Below are 25,000 nucleotides of genomic sequence, written 5' to 3' on the forward strand. Positions count from 1 at the left end.
GTATTTATCTGACAAAATGACTCTGTAAACAGTTTGGGGGGGATAAAATGTCTTTTATCTGCCGGATATCAGAGATATCACAGCTGTTCTGAAGAGTATTCTGGATCTGGGACAGTGTTATCTCTCTCAGCCAGGATTTAAAGTTGTCCGTTTCCATTCATTTCAATGGCAGGAAGATCACGATCTGAAATCTGACGTCTTTGCTGATGGGCACTTAAATCTGCTGCCAGATCTTCTGCTTCTTTTTCTTTCTTTTTTGCCAATGCAATTTGTTAATTGCAAATGCAGTTTTTGTTTTGTTTTGTTCACACTCACAGCTGTTATTCATTCAAATGCTAATATCAATGGATCAGAACGACCGGATCTAAATCTCTGAAAAACTGATTTCTTCTCTCTCGAAAATATTAGTTAAAATTTTATTTTCTTCTAGTTTTATTTTTTTGCATTCTTGTGTAAAATTATGTTTTAATGCTGTCACAGTTTTATTTTTGCTGTTTTATTTGTTCCAGCTATAAATGTTCAACGCTAGTGATCTTCAAAGTTTTTAGTGTTTTACATTTACAGGTTTGCATTTGGCAGATGCTTTTATCCAAAGTGACTTTTCAGTGTAAGTCAGATTGCATGGTTTACATTGTTAAAGCATGCATTTTTAGTTTAGTTTAGTTTAGTTTAGTTTAGTTTAGTTTAGTTTAGTTTAGTTTAGTTTAGTTTAGTTTAGTTTAGGAGGTTAAAGTTTGCAAACAGCTGACTTTTTTTTCTTCATTAAAAATCACTTTAAATGAACCGTTGCATTGGAAATTAGCAAGATTAAAACGATCTGACTGGCCAGAATATCTGTGTGAAACAGGGCCGGATTAAGAGTTCAGAGGCCCCTGGGCACAATGTCTTGTAGGCCCCCCTTAGGCAGGCCAAATGTATATTTTGTCCAAGGACATTTTAATATGGCATTTACAGTTTAACTGACTTAAAAGGAACCTTGTTGTACTATGCTGGAGTAAAGTTCATAAATGGTCGTTCTTTCCCATAGGAATTTGTAAAATGATATGTTGGGTGGACCTCTGTGCCTCTAGGGGGGTTCGGGGGCATGAGCTTCAACCCATGAACTGCTCGTTGAACAAAGAAAAAGCATTGATTTGTACCAGGAAAATAAAGAGGGTTCAAACATCTTTTTAGTTATGAGAGTCTCAGTCTACATTACATTATCAATGGTGTTTTAGGATGCCAAACAATTATAATAATAATGTAATAATGATTTATATAATTATTCCTATGACGTAAAATCCATGTAGCCTATAAATGTAGCTACTATATTAATGATAATGAAAATGAATATTTCAAAAGTATATTTTAGTCTACATTACACTATAATACAATAAAATAAAAATACTTTTGTCCTAATTTCTTCACTTGCAAGAAATAAACCCTTGAGCTTTTATTTAGGAGAAAACACCAGATAACCATGCTGATCGCGTGAGCAAAGAGCGCACTTAAATCACGCAGCACAAACAGGATGCTTATTCTTAAAGTCTTGTGCTGTTTTATAAAGGCACAAAGCCATATCATGGTTTGGATTTTAGTTCGTTGGCAAAATATAACGCTAGAGACCTTTATGTTACGTAAGGTTATACATTTTACATCTCATATGTGTTGGGAAAAGGGAGAAGAGAGAGTTCGGCAAAAGGCGGATTCGAACTCGGGTCGAGCACATCAAAAGCTGCTTTCTTGCACTTCACGGGCTACGACCTGCGCCACTGTAGCTATTCCGTGGACAGCGTCGTTTTGCTAAAAAAGACAGGCACTTAGTGCAAATATACGCTCCGTTATCTAAAATATTTGTTTTCTTCCCCTCGCTTGGGCCACAAGTGCGCATGGTGAACTTGCAATGAATAGCCTACATTTTATCAGACCGGCCCTGGCGGCCTCGAAACACTACCGGCCCACCGGGGAAACTCCCGACTCTCCCGATTGCCACTCCGCCCCTGGTGCCCAGGGCCCCTTAGATGGGCTCAAGTGCCCAGTTGCCCTAATGGTTAATCCGGCCCTGGCGTGAAAGTCTCTGTGCCAAGCAATATATTTAGTTAACACTTATTTTTGTTCTACACTATAACACTATGTTTGTAATTTTCGACAGTCTCCTGGAAAAGTGCAACAGTAAATATTGATTGATTTGCTTTGCCATACCGTGAAAAGGTTTGTAAATTCTAAATTGCGTTTCATATAATTCTGTAAAATGTATTGTTTTTGGTAGTAAATACTCTAGATTACCATATAATATAGTCAAGAACAGTAAAGGGATATTCCTAGAAGTTCCTGCGCGACACATTACATCTGATTATATTTTATGTTTTTTGCTTCTCCTTGTAGCTGCACATAATTTACCTGTATATGTGTTTATAACGTAGTTATATTGTGTTGTGTTTAGTGTAAAATGATGTTTTAATTATGCGGTCACCCCAATAAGAGATGAATTAATTCAAAAACCCTCATTATGTTTCAGCCTGAGATATTCTGCTCGTATAGTAACGTAAGTGTAATTTTTCTAGCTTTACTGTAGTTGAACTTCTTCAAATAATGACTATCTTTACAGCGTGACAAACTGCTTTCATTACTTACCGTCTGCGTTGCTAAATAAGATGAATATATCTCCAGATACCGGTCTGAGCCTGGTGTTCATCATTCGCTCTTTCTCTCTTCTTCCTCGGTTTATCTCATTCATTTCACTTGTTCCATTACTCCTGGTATAACATCTTTAAACGTTAAATTAATTCTGTTTAATTGTTTCTTCTTCTCAGTTGTGTTTATCTCCATTACCTTTGATTAACTTCACGTTATCCTCCTTTCATCGTCTGTTTAAAACGCTTTCTGAATTCTTGCCACATCCTCTTCTCCCTCCATTTATATTCTTGTCGTGTTTTATTGTAAATACGTGTCATTTATCACTCTTGCCTCCATTACAGATTCCTGATATGCTCATCCTCATCTGTCACACCGCTGAACGACTCGATTCAGTCGTTTTAAAGTCAGTCTCTCCGACGCTGTGAGCATCACTTTACAATCTGTGATTTATGCAATATCAAAGAAAAGGCAAAATATTCAATAGTGGTCATCAAGGTTTTGAGCATTTCACATTTATGCATTATGCATTCTGCTTTTATCCAAAGTGATTTACATTGAATTCAAGGTTGGCATTTTCTCAGTGCATAATTTAACTGGATATTTATAGTGTAGTTACTGTGTTTTGTTGTTTTGGAGAGAGAGTTGAAATCACTCATAGTATATCATTAAATGCATGTTTTACATAAAAATGCTGCACTTTGAAATCATAAATTGCATAGGAAATAATTTGAGCATCATTTTCTAACAGCTGTGCTGTCTACATTTATGCAATATCAAAGAAAAGACATCATTTGCAACTATAGTGGTCATCAAAGTTTTGAGCATTATGCTTTTATCCAAAGTGATTTACATTTGTATTCCAGGTTTGCAGTTTTTCAGTGAATGCGTTTTGTTTGGTTTTAAAGAGAAGGCATGCGCTTGGATCTGAAATTACTCACATAATCTTTAAATTGCTGTTTTACATTATAAATCTGTTTACATTATAAAGACATTATAAAGCTGTTTTACTTTGAAATCAAACATTGCATTGGAAATACTCTGAGCATCATTTTCTAGTAGTTGTGCTGTCTGCATTTATCAAAGAAAAGTTGGCCAACATTTCCAGTCTTCAAAGGTTTTAGCATTTCACATTTGCCGAATGCTTTTATCCAAAGTGATTTACATTGCATTCAAGGTTGGCATTGTTTTCAATGCATGCATTATCGAATCAAACTCATGACTTCGGTATTGTAACATTTTGAGCTACGTTTTAATTTCCTATAATTTCCCATTCTTTCATATAAAAGTAAAAATATATAATTAGTAAATATTGCTTAAATATCGTCTGGAATGAGTGTAATGGAATCAGAAATAGTTTCTCTCTTGTAAAGCTTGATCACGAGTGTTTAGTAAGAGTGTGTGGAAAGCAGATTGACTTGGCTGTGCTACTTTGGCACTATTGTGTGAACAGGACTGTGTTCAAACACACACACACACACACACACACACACTAAAAGATGAAAACAGAAAAACATTCATGACTCAAACGTCTGTGTTTTTGCCACATCAGTAAGCGTATGGCAACCACATAAAGCAATGAGAAACATCATTTCTCACATTGTTTTCTAATAACATGAACATACAGAATAACTTTGATAAATGCAGCTGTAAATGAGTTGTGCATGATCCATGTCTTTGCAAGATGATAAATATCTGATTCTCTACAAGTTCATATTGAGACACATCCGCCTTATTACTATTGCTAGAATAGTCCTCATTCTCTGACATGCATTTATTTACCACTCACCATTTGCACAAAAAAGACTCTTACGTCTCAACAGAAATGAGATAAGATCATATCAAATGGAGACTTCTATTCTCCTGAGCCAAAGATCATATAGTTTATTGCATTGGCTGAAATTGAGTGTTTATTCAAAAACTATATGATTTGAAAATGGTGTCTTTGCTGTTATCTCTGTCACAGGACACAGCCGCTCATTTGTAACCTTTTGCACTATTTATTTCCTGATATGATTTTACAGAATGTTTCTTTATCCGGGGTTTTGGCGGCTTGAGCATTTTTGCATCTCATGTGAAAAACTGCATGAGTTTTCAAGTTATTACCCAAGTTGTGAAGGGAAATAGTTGAATATGAGATGAAATAGTGTTACTTTTGTTTAAAACAAGACATTGAAGAAATGCAACTTGAAGTCAGTAAGTCAATATTTGAGAATCTTGTGCACTGCTTTACATTCACACTCACGTTCATTATGAAAATGCTTCACCAACATTTACTGTATGATCTTTAATTTTACATTATATACTTTATTTTTTTGTCATTTACATACTAAAAAAACGTAATTTACTTACATTTTAATCAATATTTTGCTTGAAAAGATTTTATTTCAAATAAATTCCCCTTCTAAATGACTGGTTTATCCGTCACACGTGATCCAGAGAGTTTCTGATCCAGATTCAGATGTTTTTATCACCATAAACTAAAGAAAATCTCTGATAAAGAACTGAACTGTATTGTTACTTCACACCTTCTGCTTATTTTTGAATGTTCTCTGAAGTTTTCTTTTATGTTTTAAAAATATAGATTTTTTTCTTTATCAGGTGAACGTTTAGGAAACATTCAATTTTGCAAACATTATATGGGAAACGTAACGTTACTTTTGAATGTTCTTTGCACGTTCTGAAACAAGTAACATTTCAAAATGTTAGACGAACTTCTGCTTTTCAGAAACAAAAACATTACATGAATGATGGATAATTTAAGTAATGACACTGTAAAATGATTAATAGACATTATTTGCTATACTGATGTTCAGCTCAATAAAGTAATAATCAGTAAAACCATGTTCTGCTTTCTGCACAATCAAGATTAGCATCTACAGTAAATATTATGAAGAATGTTGCGCTGTGCATTTCTGGTATTACTAGGTTTCATTAGTAGGGAGTGAAGGACATTTAGACAGTAGTTTCCCAGCAAGCACAAAACTTTTCTTTTTCTTTTTTATTATTATTTATCCTTTTGAGAGAAAAAAAAAACGACAAAAAAACAAAACAAAAAAATACAGCAACAACAACATACAATCACATCTAAACAAGACAGAACAATCGTTTGATCACACATACATTCGTATGTAAAACAACATTGATGAAAGTCAGATGATACATTAGTCAAGTCGCAAACACAATCCATTTTTCCCATAACTTCAAATCTTTATCAATCTGTAGGTTTAAAGTGAAAGTCATCTCTCCATATTTTGGGTCATAATGTCCAGAAATTCAGCGTTTGTTGGAGGTTAAGCACAAAACTTTTGAACAACATTGCATTTTGGTTTTAATCTGGCAACGTCAAAGCACAACATTTTACACACCTACTGTAATATTAAAATAACACAGAATATTGTGATAAAAATATATATTTACTCTGATTTTATGATGTTTTCTTATCACATCATGCCTGATAGTTCATTTCAAGCCCTTCATTTTGGTTTCCATCACAGTATAACATTTGAAAAGTGATCCTCAAACCATAAAAATACATTTACATTTACAGTATGTATATGGTGAAACTTTAATCTAAAGAGATTTGCATTGCATTTAAGGTGCATAATGTAATCAGAACATAAAAATAATGTGCTTTAACTATGAAAACTGCAATATTTCTGTGAATTGACATTCGGCCACTACCGTATTGTAGGCCAGAACTCTCGAAATGTGCAGTGTCCCTTTTAGACACAATGCCACAAATCAAACACAAGACATCCTTTTATAATTAATAAATAGCCGTAATTAATAAATATATTGGGAAATATGCGTATCTGTGGACTGATGTTCATTGTACTGGAATAAAGCCTGGAAGCAGAACATGAAACACGATCAAACGACTCTTTCGCTTGTTTCAGGCCCGGGAGGATTATATAAACACATGCACTGATATAGTACAAGGCTTTGCTAAATAACACTGTTACGCTTTTTAAATGCAAATGAGGCTGAGTGAGTTTCAGAGACGTGGAGAGAGAGACACGTTCAGATCGAGATCGAACAGAATCATGAGACAGTTTCTTCTGGATCTTCAGCATGACAAACTCATGCGATTGAAGACAACACTTGAAGATCTGCATGTCCTTGCATTTATTTATTCTGAAAACAGCCGATAATAAACAGTCTCTTCAAGCCTTTAAGGTCATGAGAAACGCACTGACAGGTTCAAAATCCCTCATTATACACATAATATCGGTTTAAAATAAGGTTTCAATTGTTAATCTACATTAGTTGACATAAACTAACAATGAACAATACTTCTACAGCATTTTATAATCTTAATGTTAATAATACATCAATAATAAATGTTAACATTAGTTAATGCACTGTGCATTATATGAATAAAATGGGGACTTGATGACCGGCAGGAGGACGTGGAGCTGGTGACTGCAGGTTTACGGGTGTGTAGTGAGCCATAGGTGGGTGTGGAATCCCTTACGGAAATTAACCATGGTTTTACTAATAATAAAACCTAAAAAACATGGTTATAATAGTTAAACTATGTTAACTACAAATTAACCATGATTTTGCTACACTAACCATAGTTTAACCATGGTGTTTGTTGTAAAACTGTGGTTATACAAATGGTAGGCTACTCAATCTGCCAAAAAACTATGGTTATTACACTTTAACTGTAATAAAACTATGGTTGATTAGAGGATGTGAGAAGCTTGTCCAGCCGACGTCTCTCCTCTCCGGGCTCGGGTCGGGTCGGGTCGTGGGGTGTCTGGGCATGTAGGGTTGATTCCTCTCCGGGATCGGGTTGGGTCAGGTCAGGTCGAGTCGGTGGGGTGTCTGGGCATGTAGGGTTGATTCCTCTCCGGGCTCGGGTCGGGTCGGGTCGGGTTGGAGGGGTGTCTGGGCATGTAGGGTTGATTCCTCTCCGGGATCGGGTTGGGTCAGGTCAGGTCGAGTCGGTGGGGTGTCTGGTAATGTAGGGTTGATTCCTCTCCGGGCTCGGGTCAGGTCGGGTCGGGTCGGAGGGGTGTCTGGGCATGTAGGGTTGATTCCTCTCCGGGCTCGGGTCAGGTCGGGTCGGGTCGGAGGGGTGTCTGGGCATGTAGGGTTGATTCCTCTCCGGGCTCGGGTTGGGTCGGAGGTGTGTCTGGGCATGTAGGGTTGATTCCTCTCCGGGCTCTGGTCAGGTCGGGTCGGGTCGGAGGGGTGTCTGGGCATGTAGGGTTGATTCCTCTCCGGGCTCAGGTCAGGTCAGGTCGGGTCGGTGGGGTGTCTGGGCATGTAGGGTTGATTCCTCTCCGGGCTCGGGTTGGGTCGGAGGTGTGTCTGGGCATGTAGGGTTGATTCCTCTCCGGGCTCTGGTCAGGTCGGGTCGGGTCGGAGGGGTGTCTGGGCATGTAGGGTTGATTCCTCTCCGGGCTCTGGTCAGGTCAGGTCGGGTCGGAGGGGTGTCTGGGCATGTAGGGTTGATTCCTCTCCGGGCTCTGGTCAGGTCAGGTCGGGTCGGAGGGGTGTCTGGGCATGTAGGGTCGATTCCTCTCCGGGCTCGGGTCAGGTTGGGATGGGTCGGAGGGGTGTCTGGGCATGTAGGGTTGGTTCCTCTCCGGGATTGGGTCAGGTCGGGTCGGAGGGGTGTCTGGGCATGTAGGGTTGATTCCTCTCTAGGATCGGGTCAGGTCAGGTCGGGTCGGAGGGGTGTCTGGGCATGTAGGGTTGATTCCTCTCCAGGCTCGGGTCAGGTTGGGATGGGATGGGTCGGAGGGGTGTCTGGGCATTTAGGGTTGATTCCTCTCCGGGATCGGGTCAGGTCGGGTCGGAGGGGTGTCTGGGCATGTAGGGGTGAATGGACCGGTAGTGTTCTGGAGTCAATGACAATGAAGTGTGACCCAGGGCTGCATCTTTAAGGGTCCTTGCAATAATGCGCACTGCATCTCTACGCAGGTGGAGCCCATCGTACAGGTGTTGGAGGCCGATGTGGTGCTGGATCAGGTGCACGTTTGGAAGTGTAGAACATCTAAGGGAGATTTCAGTGTTGATGTTGTGGATGATGTGTGGTGGTGTGTCATGTCGTGGGAGAAGTGTGAAGATAATAATCCGGGATTCTGGGAACTTTTTGCTGGTGATTTCTGCCATTTTTCTGCCAGCATCAGCAGTATTGTTGCGCAGCGAGTGAAGGTCATTGGTCCCAGCGTGGATTATGACCCATGAGGGCTGTCCTGTGAGGTCTCTGATAATCTGGTGGGCGTGGCCAGTTGTGCTGCATCGTTTTGCAGATTTTTCCTCATTAGCTCTAGTGTGACTGCAGATTCAGCCCAGCAGTTTTCATTGATTAACCCTTGTGCCTCATTTAAAAGTTACACATAGGTACATAGAGGACAAAAATGGCCATGTCATAAAATTTTTAAGTTGGGAGCACAGACTTAAAGGGTTAGTTCACCCAAAAATGAAAATGATGTCATTAATGACTCACCCTCATGTCGCTCCAAGCCCGTAAGACCTCCGTTCATCTTCAGAACACAGTTTAAGATATTTTAGATTTAGTCCGAGAGCTTTCTGTCCCTCCATTGAAAATGTATGAACGGTATACTGTCCTTGTCCAGAAAGGAAATAAAGACATCATCAAAGTAGTCCATGTGACATCAGTGGGTTAGTTAGAATGTTTTGAAGCATCGGAAATACATTTTGGTCCAAAAATAACAAAAACTAGGACTTTATTCAGCATTGTATTGTCTTCCGGTTCTGTTGGGGATCCGCGTTCAGTGACGCTGCTGACGTAAGACGAGCTGACGTGTGTCTGGTGCGACCGAGCTTCGTTTACAGTCTGAGGGAGACGCACGCTGGAAACAATCTTCACAAACATGTCTAAGGATTTCCACACAGAGGAAGACTTGCATTTATTTGCCCAGCCATATTTATTTGAACCCGAATACACGGACGCACCAGATACACGTCAGCAGCGTCTTACGTCATCAGCGTCACTGCGGACTCGTGAACGCGGATCCACAACAGATACGGAAGACAATACAATGCTGAATAAAGTCCTAGTTTTTGTTATTTTTGGACCAAAATGTATTTCCGATGCTTCAAAACATTCTAACTAACCCACTGATGTCACATGGACTACTTTGATGATGTCTTTATTTCCTTTCTGGACAAGGACAGTATACCGTACATACATTTTCAATGGAGGGACAGAAAGCTCTCGGACTAAATCTAAAATATCTTAAACTGTGTTCTGAAGATGAACGGAGGTCTTACGGGCTTGGAGCGACATGAGGGTGAGTCATTAATGACATCATTTTAATTTTTGGGTGAACTAACCCTTTAAGTTTGGTATCATTTTAAAGACCCTTGGCAGATTATTGCTGAAGTAAAAAAAATGAATAAGTAAATCCAAAAAAAAGTTATATAGGTTTAAGTTTATGAAAATTATTTATGAACATTATTTTATATAAAATATATATTTTATAAAACAAGTTGAACTCTAAAACGGCTAGAAAATCAAAGCCATATATATAAATAAGTAACAGATTTTACCCATTGGTTTCCATCAAAACTCCACGAGTCACACAGTGATTGGATTTTAGATTTGCAGTTGAGTTTTTCCTCTATCAATATTACAAGCACACAAACACACACATTTTTTTTCTATTACACACATACAAACTACACTCAGACATCCATACCAACACACACACACAAATATCGTTGCACAATTTATCCAATTGTCTCTATAATATGCCGAAGCAGAAAACAGGAATAAAGCGAGTATTTGCTTTATAGGCAAAACCTGGAAAAATGGCACCATCTGATAAAAAAATAGTAAAAATTACAATTTTGAAGCCTTGCCAACAGAATGAAAGCCTCTTAACAAAGATTGCATCATTTTATAGTTAAATGGCCTTGGGATTAAAAATTGCAATGGGGCCATTTTTGTCCAAAAAGGCGCTGAAAGGGAGTATTTTGTGTAACTAGTGCAAAAAATATCTTTTTAAGGAAATAGCGGTGAAATAGTAAAATTACAATAAAAATACACACCTGTGCCAAATTTTTGCTAAAAATGTCCATAAGGAGGCACAAGGGTTAAACACTCCTTGAAATGACCTGCCCTTTCTTGCTGTGTTGGAAAACATTGCTTTTCTCTTTCTTGCTCAGGGATTCAAGGCCCTAAACAAGATTGTAAATTTACAATACAATTGTTCTCTTTTCGCAGGCCTGGCTCACAGAGATTAATGAGTTTGCTCAGCAGAACGTAGTGATCATGCTTCTGGGGAACAAGGTGAGTAAAGTATACTGAAATGCTCAAGATACTTCACTGTTTCCTGATCTGAAACCTTATGACCTTTTAAATTTGGATTTGGATATTTGCATCAATTCATAAATAAGTTATATAGAAAACATTGATTAGAAATACAAGCTAATACATAATGCATTGTTTATTGATTGATTTTTCAGGCTGATGCCACTCATGAAAGGGTTGTGAAGCGAGAGGAGGGTGAGAAACTGGCCAAGGTGTGTTATATCAACACACAAACACACTTACACAGTCATGCAGACATAAAATAAAACAGAATTTCTTGGTGTAAAATCTTTTTAATGAGAGAAAATATGTAAATGCAGATTTAAATGGGAAACATCAAACCGGCATCACATTATGCAGGTTTCACTCATACATTTCATGCATTACCTGTTTTTGTTTTTTCAGTCACATTCATAATCCTGTCACACTTTCACTGCAGACTAGACTAATGCAAATCTCTTGCCTTATTAAGCCTCTTTTATTGTCTTTGAGAGGTTATTCCATTTAAATTACTCATGCATATATGACACACACACACACACACACACACACACATTTCCAATCGTACTTCCAGCTCTTGGTGTTTAACTAATTTGCATAATGCCCGCCTCTGGTCTTGATTGGCTGAACAGCGTCTCTTAGCTCCGCCCTCAAACACTAGTTTATCTGAGACTGGAAGAGTTTGGTTCGTGTTGTTCGTGTCGAGAAGACGCTGTTTTCTGCTGACAAAGCAAATCCACTTTGATGAGATTGATACGGTAAAACCCACGCCATCGTTACCGTTCATATCACTGTGTGTCAACAGCTGAGATTCAGATATGATAATGAGCGTTTGGTTTCTGGCCAATCACAGCAGACTGGGTCATCTGACCAATCAGAGCAGAGCAGCTCTCAGAGAGGCGGAGTTTAGAGAGAACAAACTGTTTTTAGACCATTTGAGAGAAATGAGCTGATGCTGTAATATGTATTATGCGAAAATTAAAGTGTTTTTGGCCTTGGATGCATGAAAACCGGTTGTAGGAGACCTTTAAAACTGTATAATAGGGACATTTTAAAGAAATTCTGAAGCAGTGATCACACTGTTTGTAAATGTGATATGCATTATATTTATGGTTGATTTGTGCATGCATATTGTAAGGAAGTAGACAACTGTTCTCTTTCTCTCTAAAGGAGTATGGCGTTCCCTTCATGGAGACCAGTGCTAAATCAGGTCTGAATGTGGAGTTGTCCTTCACTGCTGTGGCAAAGTAAGTCACTCGCTTTCAGGCCCAAACTAAATCTGTGCATGATAAATAGCGCTGAGAATATCACACTCTTATGTGCAGCGGAAAACATGATCAGATTTGCCACAACATACACACGTGGCAGGCGATGCCTTTCCAAATTCAGGACAATTTTCAAACATTACTACAAGACTTTGTGTTTGTTGGTGAAAACACATTCATTAAATACATTTGAGACACTTTTGCATGTGCAAAAAACTGCATCTTATTCATCAAAACACCCGTAATCCAATTTAACCAGTTTATGTCATGCTAAATATGTATTTACAGTTACAATGCCAATGCATTGTAAAGTTTGGAATAATACATATTTTAAGTAAGAAGTCTTTTATGCTCACCAAGGCACCAAAAATATGATCTGTTTTCAACATTGATAATAATCATAAATGTTTCTTGATCATCAAATCATCATATTATAGTGATTTCTGAAGGATCATGTGACACTGAAGACTGGAGTAATGATGCTGAAAATTCAGTTTTGATCACAGGAATAAATTACAGTTTAACATACCTGTATATTCACATAGAAAACAGTTGTTTTACATTCTAATAATATTTCACTGTTTTTAATGCATTTTTTATCAAATAATTGAAGCCTTGGTGAGCAGAAGAGACTTCTTTCAAAAACTAACAATAATAAAAAAAAATGTAATTATTCCAAAATTATGACCTGTAATGTAAACATACAGCAAAAGTTTATCGGCAGTGACTTACAATATGTTTCATGTTTAATGTTAATAAGTGTCTGTATATTCTACAAAAGGAAGACACGTTTTGTCTTTCTCTCTAAATATTTATTGTGTAGAGCTATACTTTTACAGCTATTTTTGTAATGAAACAAACTTGTTTTGTACCTCTTGGTTGTTGTTAACGCTTTTAGCACATTTAAATTCAGTTTCAGTGCAAACACGCCTCTTCCCTGTGTAAATGAGTATTAAAATGGATCTTATTCACACATTTAGTGCTGTTTTCCCAGTGCAGTTAATGTTGTGTTCAGAAATCAGACGCAGAGTAATTCATCAGTGATGTGATTTATCTTTTATTTATCTTTACGTTTACAAGATTTTATGCAAAAGTGTGTCAGTATTTCAGTAATATGTCTCAGACAATAAAATCAAGCCCAGAATACCATCTAAACATGCAAGAAAAGCTTTACACATTATTTTGTGGTGAAGTAAATACTACAGAAAAAAACAATGTGATTTACATGAAAAGGTTAGTTCAGTCAATAATTTAAAAAACTAAGTAAAATCTATATTAGTACTCAATTCAAGCGGGTAGAAATGAAAGCATAAATATCAACGTTATAAAATTAAGTAAAATTATTCAACTTTTCTGATACTGGTGTTCCCATCATGCACTGGGCCTTGAATAATTAATAAGGTTGATTTTTCACTGTTTTCCAGCTGTATTTACACTGTTTTATCATTGCGTTTGTTGTTAGGATTAGTAACTTGCCATTTTGTGACATTTGGAGTTCAATTTCTAATCAAAATGACACATTCAAACACATAAATGATCCATCAATTGTTACCGTCATTGTGTATTGTTGAGATCTCTGCGTTCACGATAATCGAACTGTCTGTTATGTAAATATGATGTTTCTCACAATATCTATTGTATTAATTACTAAGATGTTTCAAAGTAAATATACTTTAAAAGTGTGATTAAATTCAATGTTATACCCAGAATACCCTAGCAACACCATAATAAGCACCCAGAACACCCTAGCAACCCACTAACAACACCATACCAACCACCCAGAACACCCTAGCAACCGCCTAGCAACACCATACCAACCACCCAGAACACCCTAGCAACCCCCTAGCAACACCATACCAACCACCCAGAACACCCTAGCAACCGCCTAGCAACACCATGCTAACCACCCAGAACACCCTAGCAACACCATAACAACCAGCCAGAACACCCTAGCAACCCCCTAGCAACACCATACCAACCACTCAGAACACCCTAGCAACACCATATTAACCAGCCAGAACACCCTAGCAACACCATACCAACCACCCAGAACACCCTAGCAACCGCCTAGCAACAGCATACGAACCACCCAGAACACCCTAGCAACACCATAACAACCATCCAGAACACCCTAGCAACCCCCTAGCAACACCATACCAACCACCCAGAACACCCTAAGCAACACCATAACAACCACCCAGAACACCCTAGCAACCCCCTAGCAACACCATAACAACCACCCAGAACACCCTAGCAACCCCCTAGCAACACCATACCAACCACCCAGAACACCCTAGCAACCGCCTAGCAACACCATACCAACCACCCAGATCACCCTAGCAACCGCCTAGCAACCACCTGAACGCATGAATTATCTCAGCCATATCTCAGCACCAGAACGTCGTATAGACATGTGTTTTAGCTCTTATGTAATCATGTACCACACCCTAGCAACCGAGTGGTGAGTTTTGCCACTGCAAGCACCACCTCACATTTTCTTCAGGAAATGTACATTCTAGTTTTCTTTGTTACTTTCACTTAACTTAGTTAAGTAGAGTTTACTTAATTCCATATGTGAAATTTACTTTAAAAATATGCATGCAAAATAAAAAAATTATTTTACTTATTGTTTTTTTTAGTGTATGCATTAAATTCTGTTTGAGAGCAAACATGTTTTACTGTAAATAAAGAGTGTGTTATTCACAAAATGTACAGTTTTGTGCCTGATGCAATTAATGTTGCAGCCTTGGTAGAAGTAACTGATTAATAATGGAGAAAAACATGCAGCTTTTGCCGTTTAACAGTTGATTTAAGTGTCTGGATCACAGATGCTGGACATTCCCAGTAAAGTACAGTAATCTGAGGGATATTGCATGTGTTTAATTGGTGGGTGTGTTTGCATCCTAATTCCTTCGTTGACTGTTGTGCAAATAAAGCGCGTGCGCTGAGTTGTGCTGTTTCTCTCAGGGATCTGAAGCACAAGGAGATGAAGGATCCGAACGAGCCCAAGTTTCAGCTCCAGGAGTTTGTTAACAAGGAGATGAAGGGAGTCGGATGCTGTCGCTCATAAACCCGTCTCTCCGTCTGTGTGTTTCTACACTTTCATCCTCTTCTCTCGCATAAATTGGATGCTGTCAGATATTCGGTGTCTCTGGAGACTTTCATTTTCAAACGCTGTGTTTTTTCTTTGGACCTCCATGCTCTTCACAGCTCGCAAACAGAGAAGAATCAGTCGTTCAATGCAATCGGCACGTGTGTTCATATTTACACTCCTGATAAATACAGGGAAGAATGATGTTTGTTCAGACTCTCGAAGTGCTTTCTGACGCGCCGCCTCAAGCTGTGAATGTGTGTATCACATCTCAGTGTGTATCGCATCATCACTGCGCATCATACACTCACTTCTGTTGTGTGCTATACGAGAGAAAAATCTGAATTAACAAAGACTCATCAGTACGGAGCCCCTAAAGGGACGTGGTGGTGAAAAAAAAATTAGGATGGGAGAATTAAAAAAAAAAATCTTTTGCGTTCCCTCGCAAAACTTTGCGTTCCCTCGCAAAGATATTTGCGTTCCCACGCAAAACCTGTTGTGAGCTCGGACAGACACTTCCTGTTTAATGTCCCGCTGGTAGTGCTTCAGAGCTCCGTACGTTACTAGAGCGTTTCATAGTGTTTGAACTTGGACTCAAATATAAAGAAATGCGGTCCGTGCTTAACTCAATGAACTTCCCGGATCAATATTCTTGAGCTAAACGTTATTCAAACACAAACGACACCTATTTACAATCACTGTAACCTAGACAACGAGCTACAACCCAATTTTCCTCAAAACGAGCTTTATAATATAGGCTAAATGGATCTTTATGTGCAGGCGGCTGAGAGACAAGTCAAGGGACCATCTGCAAAGTGCAATATAACCCAACAAACGACTACAGCATCAACTCATATTCAAAAATACAAAATAGTCATTAACTTCAATGTTACAAACTGTAGTGCCACCCAATTCAGCTTACACATCAATGGTGACCCACTGGTCATATTACACTGCTTTTGCACATTTTATATTATGAAAAATATTCAATAACTCCACTGTAACACACCAAATTTAGTTCACACATCACTGCTCTAATATTGGTTATACAACACTTTGTCTTCCAAATGCATAACTGTAAATGTAACTCTTTTATCCAAAGAAAGAGCAAGAACTCATAAGAATGTAAATGTATTTGCATTCTTATGAGTTCTTGCTCTTCCTTGGGAATCGAACCTATGACCTTGGTATTGCATGCATCAACGCTCTACTGTTTGAGCTACAGGAAAGCTAGTATGGGAAGTAATTGCACATAAAAAATAAGTAGGCCTATTATTTACACAAAATTATATTGGTACTGTGCGCAGCTAGTTACAATCATAGCTTATGCAATATATTTGCTTACTGAATTTCGATGGCATTACACATAACAGTGTGAAGTTATTGATTTTATTTCATAAAAAATCATAACAACTATGCTTTTTTTTAAATCAAACTAAGTATTGTAGTATAACCAGCAGGAGAGTGGTGATGTGTGAACTGAATTTGGCCACAATGTCATAGTGAAGCTATAGAATATGTTTAATAATATAAAATGTGCAGATGGGTTTGGGATTTGAACTTTGCAGACGGCCCCTTATTTGGACTTGTCTCTCAAACGGCTGTTTAGAGATAAATTTATATTATGAGGAGAATTAGCTCGTTGTCTAGTTTCCTGTGATTGTAAATAGGTGTCGTTTGTGTTTTAACAACGTTTAGCTCAAGAATATTGATCCGGGAATTTCGAATAGCCTATTTGAATATTGCCAGCATTTCTTTATATTTGAGTCCAAGTTCAAACACTATGAAACGCTCCATTAACGTACGGGGCTCTGAAGCACTGCCAGCGGGACATTAAACAGGAAGTGTCTGTCCGAGCTCACAACAGGGTGTGCGTGGGAACCCAAATATCTTTGCGAGGGAACGCAAAACTTTTGCGTGGGAACGCAAATAACTTCGCGAGGGAACGCAAAAGATTAAAAAAAAAAAAATTCTCCCATCCTAAATTTTTTTCCACCATCACCCTTTAGGGGCTCCGTACATCTGTGCAAAATGAGTCCTGATGCACTTTGTACACATTTAAATATGTGTGGAAAAGTTTTAAAATGACATGAGGGAAATTATGCTTTTTTGTTAATCTTTCTGTTTTCAAAGTAAAGTTTTAAGCCAGACTTTCTCTATTTTGTGTGTACGAACCGTCACACATTATTCTAAGGCTCATCGAGGTTGTGAACATGGAAGATTGTTTTCACAGAATAAAACATTTTAAAAGATAATTGCGACTTTTTTTCTCAGAATTGTGAGATATAAACACCCAATTGCATATTAACTTTTTTCTCAGATTTGCGAGTTTCTCTCATAATTCTGACCTTGTAACATGAAATTGCGACTTTATAACACACAATTCTGACTTTATAACACAATTATGACTTTATATCACACAATTAAGACATTATAACACACAATTCTGACTTTATAACACAATTATGATTTTATATCACACAATTCTGACTTTATAACACACAATTATGACTTTATCACGCAATTCTGACTTTATAACAAAATTATGACTTTATAACACAATTATGACTTTAGAGCACGCAATTCTGACTTTATCACGCAATTATGACTTTATAACACACAATTATGACTTATAACCCGCAATTCTGACTTTATAACACACAATTCTGACTTTATAACACACAATTCTGACTTATAACACACAATTCTGACTGTCTGACTTTATAACAATCAATTCTGACTTATAACACACAATTATGACTTATAACACACAATTATGACTTTATAACACACAATTCTGACTGTCTGACTTTATAACACACAATTCTGACTTATAACACACAATTCTGACTTTATAACACACAATTCTGACTTATAACACACAATTATGACTTTATAACACGCGATTCTGACTTTATAACACACAATTCTGACTTTATAACACAATTGCGACTTTATATCATGCAATTCTGACTGTAGATGTAAACTCCCAATAGTGAGAGAGAAAGTCACAATTACCTTTTTTATTTTTTCTTCTGTGGCGGAAACAAGCTTCCATAATGAAAAAAATCATGTGACACAATAAAATGTTTTAACATGGATGGAAAGTTTGATTAAGTTAGTTAAAAGAAGTGCTCATCCATATACATATTAGGCTCTTTATACTTTCAGAAACACACACACACACGCTCCATAATCATATTCTCGGTTGCAATTTATTTGACTGTCCTGTTCCCCATGTACTTATTACAGTAATTACAATAACTGGGTAATTACTACTAACCTTGAATCTAACCTTAACCTCTGTTATTCTTACATACACGTACAGTGAACTTACCTAAGAAATACTGCTAATATAAGGTAATTAAGGTTCAGATTCAGGGTTATTTACCGAGTTATTGTAATTACTACAATAAGTACAAAGTGCATGCAGAACAGGACTGTAAAATAAAGTGCTACCATATTCTCTCGTCATTGTTATCTGGCAATGTCTTTTCATAAAATACAAACTAATAGGAAAGATGAATGTATGTAATGTATACATATGAAAAATATCATATGGCGCTTAGTTTGCATCATACATGATTGATGTTTTATTGAATGCCTTACATTTTTTGTCCTGTTCGCTAAATATATATAAGCTTTAACTAGAAATTAGTTGCTTTAAAGTGATGTTCAGGATGTGCCAGAATTTAACGATTTGATGTTATGTCAAGATACTATGCGTACTGTAGATCGTTTACTACTGTATATCGTGCTGTAAAATATTTTCATTTGAAGAGTTTTGACCTGGAGAGTACTATGCCTTTTGCACTTTTGTTCTCGTTCTTTTAATGTGGTTGTTATTATTTTTTTATATCATATATCTGGAACTTATGAAAGACCTGAAATGAATATTTTGTTGTTCAGAAACTTTGTACTGATGTGCCATTTTTAGCTGCTCAGAGAATTTTGACCACAAATCAACTAATGTATATAAGATAAACTCAGTTTATTTCCCCCTGTAGGAAGAAATTACTCGAACCGGTGAAATCACAGAAATGACAAGCAATGATATACGGAACTTTTTTCTATTGACCTCCACGTTGTTGTTGTTTTTTTTCAAGGTTTTCATGTAGCGTTGTATTGTATTTCCAACAATAAAGTTGAATTCTGAATTGAAGTTTCAGTAATATGATCTAACAGCGACACCTCGTGGACACAATATCATATCACTTCTCCTTTCCTTACGAAATTAACATGAAAACAAAAGTTTTTCCAGCATGCCATAATTATGCTTAACTTATATTTAAATTATACTTAAGTATAATAAAACATCATTTAGATACAGGAAATTATATTATAATAATATAATATTCTAAATGATGTTTTATTGTTAACAGATTTCACAGAGAGAAGTGTGATATCAAGTATACATGAATTTATTTATCCAAAACCAATTACAATGAAGAGAACAATACAATCAGAAGTAGTTAATCCAAGCAATTACTCTTATTCTATGTTTCCTTAATCAGTTTCAGCAGGTTAAATATGATAAACAAGGAGATCATGCTATCTTGAACAGCATTGTTCCTTCCTTGAAGTCATTCATAAAACGTACGAAATTTGGTTTGCAAATAGCACATTTCCTTTTATGTATATAAGTATAGTACATATAAAGTATAGTTTTCTGTTAAAGGTGCACTCTGTCATTTTTTTTGTTTTGTTCAAAATTAACAAACTGTAATAATGATTCAATGCATTATCGATGCTTCTTCCAAAACATTGTTTTGTCTTAGACTTACCCTGATTCGCTATGTTAAGCCTTTTATAAGTGTTTGTATTATAGACTGGTCGGGATGTTTTTTTTGCGGGAAATTGCGTACATGCGTCACTCGCTTGTGCGTGTCGTCATATCCGTAAATAGAGAGAAGTTGCTCCGGCTGCATAGGTTAAAAAGAGCCTTGGGGAAAACTAGAAAAATAGCTCATGACAAATATATTACAGCATGATTAAAGGGTAACTAAACCCCTGGTCAGAGCCTGACTCCACCCACTGGCAATATTTGAAAAATGCTGGGAAAGTGGGCGGAGCCCAGCGGAGGGGGGCGTCACCTGAGACGCATGTCTCTGTATGGAACCTGGCTACGTCACCAACAACCGCTGCGTCACGAACCACCGCAAACATCCAATAGGAAAATTGAACTGCAGTAGCCACCGTTCAACCTGAAGAGGGCAGCACTCAGACGTTTTTGAACCATATAATGTAGAATTAAAACACTTTAAACCCAAATGTCAAAAAAATTACTGGAATCAATGAACAGCATTTATGAAGCTCCATTCTTACAGATCATTAACTAAAAAAAGTTGTTTTAGTGTTTAGTTACCGTTTAAACACACAAGTGAATAAAGTCTTGAAATATTACTAATAGCCAGGTAAGACATTACTGACATATAGTCCTGGGTAATATTACTGAAGAAATTCAAATGGATGAATTCTGAGGATAATAAAAAAAGAAGGTAGATATGTCTAAGTTGGCTGTACTCACTTTTCCCGCTCACTGTGAGAGCTGCGAATGGGCGGGGCTTAATCTGGTTCGCTGCTGTGATTGGCTGTTTCATGAACTCATAACTGTGATGTAGTCAGTGCTTAAATTGAGTACAGCCGACTTGGACATTTTTCCCTTCTTTTTTAAATTAAAAAAGAAAAGAAGTTTAAGTGCAGCGCAAGTCTGTCTTATAGGCTACATAAAATTATAATGAAAACATCTCTATAATTATGTGCTTGGGACATGGATTTTAATGGTGAGACTTTTTTTTTTTTATCCGGTTCTTAAAAATTCTATAAAAAAATGTAGATGTAGGTTTATCAGCCAATATATCAGCTTTCTAATAAAGAATTCTTGGTTATAAGTATCGACCAAAATTTTTATATCAGTGCATCCCTAAATAATATGTAATGAGGATGAAGTGACAATAGCCCAAGAAAATAAAGAGACAGTGGCGGCTGTAATTTTGAATGTTAAAAAGGCCTATGACATGTTAAGAGGGTATTTGCTGGGTATTGGAGTAAAAATGTTTAATTGTATAATGGATTTTCTAGATGGAAGAACTATTGACGAGAGGGATCAGAGATATGCAGACAATACACAGCAGAAAATGAAACACCCCAATCGAGCGTATTAAACTGTGTTTTCCATTATGATTAATGATATATGTTTAAATATCACAATAGACATGGGTACATCATTGTTCTCTGATGATGTGGATTTATGGAAAAGAGGAAGAAATGTTGAGTATATAATTAAAAAACTGCAAGATGGAATCAACCAAGTAGAAAGTGGGGGTTTAAATTCTCAATTAAAAAAACAGAGCTTAAAAATGCTTAGAAAACGCATGAGAAATGTTTAGAACAAGTTGAACGTTTAAGGTACCTCTGAGTATATTTTGACACAAAAATAATATTATTATATTATTTTATACATTTTTTTTTTTTAGTTTGCAGTGAATCTTGCAAGCATTAAATCAGGCACAGCCAGAAATCTGCTTAATGAAATCTGATGTATTTATATAGATTTAATATCTCATTCATGTGGATCCAGTTCATTCAGGTATTGAGTGCAATGAAACAGAAAACTGGTAAAACAAGCATTCGAAATTAGTTCATTTAGTTCAGTTGAAATTAGTTCAATTAGTTCAGTTGACCACAAAATCAAAAGAGCTCACGGTAAATCCATACTGTATTAAATGGCTCTATTTCTTTCTGAACAACCGCACACAACAGGTGTCAGGTGAGAGTCAACAACTTGTATTCTGAGGTTAAAATTACGAACACGGGAGCCCCGCAGGGATGCGTTTGCTCTCCAATTTTATTTACATTATATACTAATGATTGCGTAGCAAGCCAAGACAGTACTTTATTTATCAAATTTTCTGATGACACGGCAATTTTAACCTTATTAAATAGTAAAGATAATGCTTCACATTATTGCTCTGAGGTAAACAGATAAGCTGGTGTGATGATAACTCGCTAATACTTAACGGAACTAAGACGGTCGAGATGATTTTCGATCCTAGAAGTGTAGGGGATCATAGTCCAGTAATGATACATGGTAATATCATTGCACAGGTTCCTTCATACAAGTACTTGGGAGTCTATATAGATAATTCACTGCTGGTCTTTTCATGTCGACAATCTGTGTTCCAGGTTACAGCAGAGATTATACTTTTTACGCAGGTTAAAGGCATTCGGAGTGAATCAGAGAATCATGTATTTGTTTTACCAGTCTATTTTTGGGAGCTTGATTAGATATGGCATCACTGCATGGTATGGTAACTTGTCTGTCCAATTAAAATCGAGGTTAGGACGTGCACACCGCCTATAGAATTATAGGGGGTGAGGAGAGATTATCACCACAAGAGATGTTTGATGCTTCGATTTTAAATCATGCCAAGAAAATTGTTGGAGACGATACTCATATCCTGAATGCCTATTTTAAATTATTACCATCAGGAAGGAGGTACAGGGTCCCGATGTGCAGGTCAAATCGACTGAAAAATTCCTTTGTTCCAACTGCAATCAAAGTGTTAAATAGAGATAAAATACTGTGAATTGCCAGGGTGCCTTACATGGATTAACTTCACTTATTCTTATTCTGGTTTAATGTAAGTGATATTGTATGTATCGACTGTTGTTTTTATTCGCTTTTAATGTATGTTGTTTGTATGTACGGACTTTGCACGTTGTCCAAGACAAATTTCCCAGTAATGGGACTAATAAAGTATAAAGTAAAGTAAATTAAAATGAAGGAAAAATAAATTAATAGAAATTAAAATTAATTGGAAAAGATTCTATTTCAAATAAACACTGTTCTTTTGGACTTTCTATTCATCAAAGAATCCTGAAAAAAATGCACACAACTGTATTCAATATTGATTATAATAATTAATATTTTCTGAGGATCAAATCAGCTTTCATCACAGGAATAAAATACATTTGACTATATATTCACATAGAACAATGCTATTTTAAATTTTAATAATATTTAACAATATTACTGTTTTTTGAGTATTTTTAATCAAATAAATGCAGCCTTGGTGAGCAGAAGAGACTTCTGAAAATCTTACCGATCAAAACTTTTGAATGGTAGTGTATATTTCATATATAAATTGAAAATGGTATTTTGGTGCATTTGTCATAACAATAAATGTAAAATTTCGATACCTTATTTCAAGTTCTCTTTTTTAAAAACTTTTTTCACTCCAGGAATAATCAGCCAAGTGTCGTCTTTAAAAAGAGATCCAAAACATTCAAGATTTACCACAGTTTAAGTTGTGAATGTAATTATAATATAATTATAATAAAACTATGCTCAAAAAGTGAATAAATGGATTATAACTACAACACAAATATAATTTAGTTCAATAAAATCCCCTAAAAATACAAAATATTACATAAAAAATATTTTTCATTTCAAACATTTCATAAAAATAAAAAAAGACGGTATTAAATGACCCGGTAAAGACGGTATTAAATGACCCGGTAAAGACGGTATTAAATGACCCGGTAAAGACGGTATTAAATGACCCGGTAAAGACGGTATTAAATGACCCGTAAAGACGGTATTAGATGACCAGGTAAAGACGGTATTAAATGACCCGGTAAAGACGGTATTAAATGACCCGGTAAAGACGGTATTAAGTGACCCGGTAAAGACGGTATTAAATGACCCGGTAAAGACGGTATTAAATGACCTGATAAAGACGGTAATAAATGACCCGATAAAGACGGTATTAAATGACCCGGTAAAGACGGTATTAATGACCCGGTAAAGACGGTATGAAATGACCCGGTAAAGACGGTATTAAATGACCCGGTAAAGACGGTATTAAATGACCCGGTAAAGACGGTATTAAATGACCCGGTAAAGACGGTATTAAATGACCAGGTAAAGACGGTATTAAATGACCCGGTAAAGACGGTATTAAATGACCCGGTAAAGACGGTATTAAATGACCCGGTAAAGACGGTATTAAATGACCGGTAAAGACGGTATTAAATGACCGGTAAAGACGGTATTAAATGACCCGGTAAAGACGGTATTAAATGACACGGTAAAGACGGTATTAAATGACCCGATAAAGACGGTATTAAATGACCCGATAAAGACGGTATTAAATGACCCGGTAAAGACGGTATTAAATGACCCGTAAAGACGGTATTAAATGACCCGGTAAAGACGGTATTAAATGACCCGGTAAAGACAGTATTAAATGACCCGGTAAAGACGGTATTAAATGACCCAATAAAGACGGTATTAAATGACCCGATAAAGACGGTATTAAATGACCCGGTAAAGACGGTATTAAATGACCCGTAAAGACGGTATTAAATGACCCGGTAAAGACGGTATTAAATGACCCGGTAAAGACGGTATTAAATGACCCGGTAAAGACGGTATTAAATGACCCGGTAAAGACGGTATTAAATGACCCGATAAAGACGGTATTAAATGACCCGATAAAGACGGTATTAAATGACCCGGTAAAGACGGTATTAAATGACCCGATAAAGACGGTATTAAATGACCCGGTAAAGACGGTATTAAATGACCCGATAAAGACGGTATTAAATGACCCGATAAAGACGGTATTAAATGACCCGATAAAGACGGTATTAAGTGACCCGGTAAAGACGGTATTAAATGACCCGTAAAGACGGTATTAAATGACCCGGTAAAGACGGTATTAAATGACA

The 25,000-nt window shown here is 36.8% G+C and overlaps 1 protein-coding gene across 1 annotated transcript in view; it reads left to right on the forward strand.

The window, feature by feature from the left end:
• The window catches only part of rab26 (RAB26, member RAS oncogene family), a 102,331-nt gene extending 82,909 nt beyond the window's left edge, over positions 1 to 19,422 (forward strand). Inside the window, exons 6-10 of the mRNA XM_077246102.1 lie at positions 10,823 to 10,888; positions 11,065 to 11,121; positions 12,080 to 12,156; positions 15,142 to 15,627; positions 17,275 to 19,422. Coding sequence (XP_077102217.1) covers positions 10,823 to 10,888; positions 11,065 to 11,121; positions 12,080 to 12,156; positions 15,142 to 15,244 — 303 coding nt within the window. The 3' untranslated portion in view covers positions 15,245 to 15,627; positions 17,275 to 19,422. The remainder of the gene's footprint in view (positions 1 to 10,822; positions 10,889 to 11,064; positions 11,122 to 12,079; positions 12,157 to 15,141; positions 15,628 to 17,274) is intronic.
• The last annotated feature ends 5,578 nt before the right edge of the window (positions 19,423 to 25,000 follow it).

This window comes from Siphateles boraxobius, unplaced genomic scaffold (genome assembly GCF_051911475.1).
Source record: "Siphateles boraxobius isolate OS27281-9 unplaced genomic scaffold, OSU_SipBor_1 103, whole genome shotgun sequence".
NCBI lineage: Eukaryota > Metazoa > Chordata > Actinopteri > Cypriniformes > Leuciscidae > Siphateles > Siphateles boraxobius.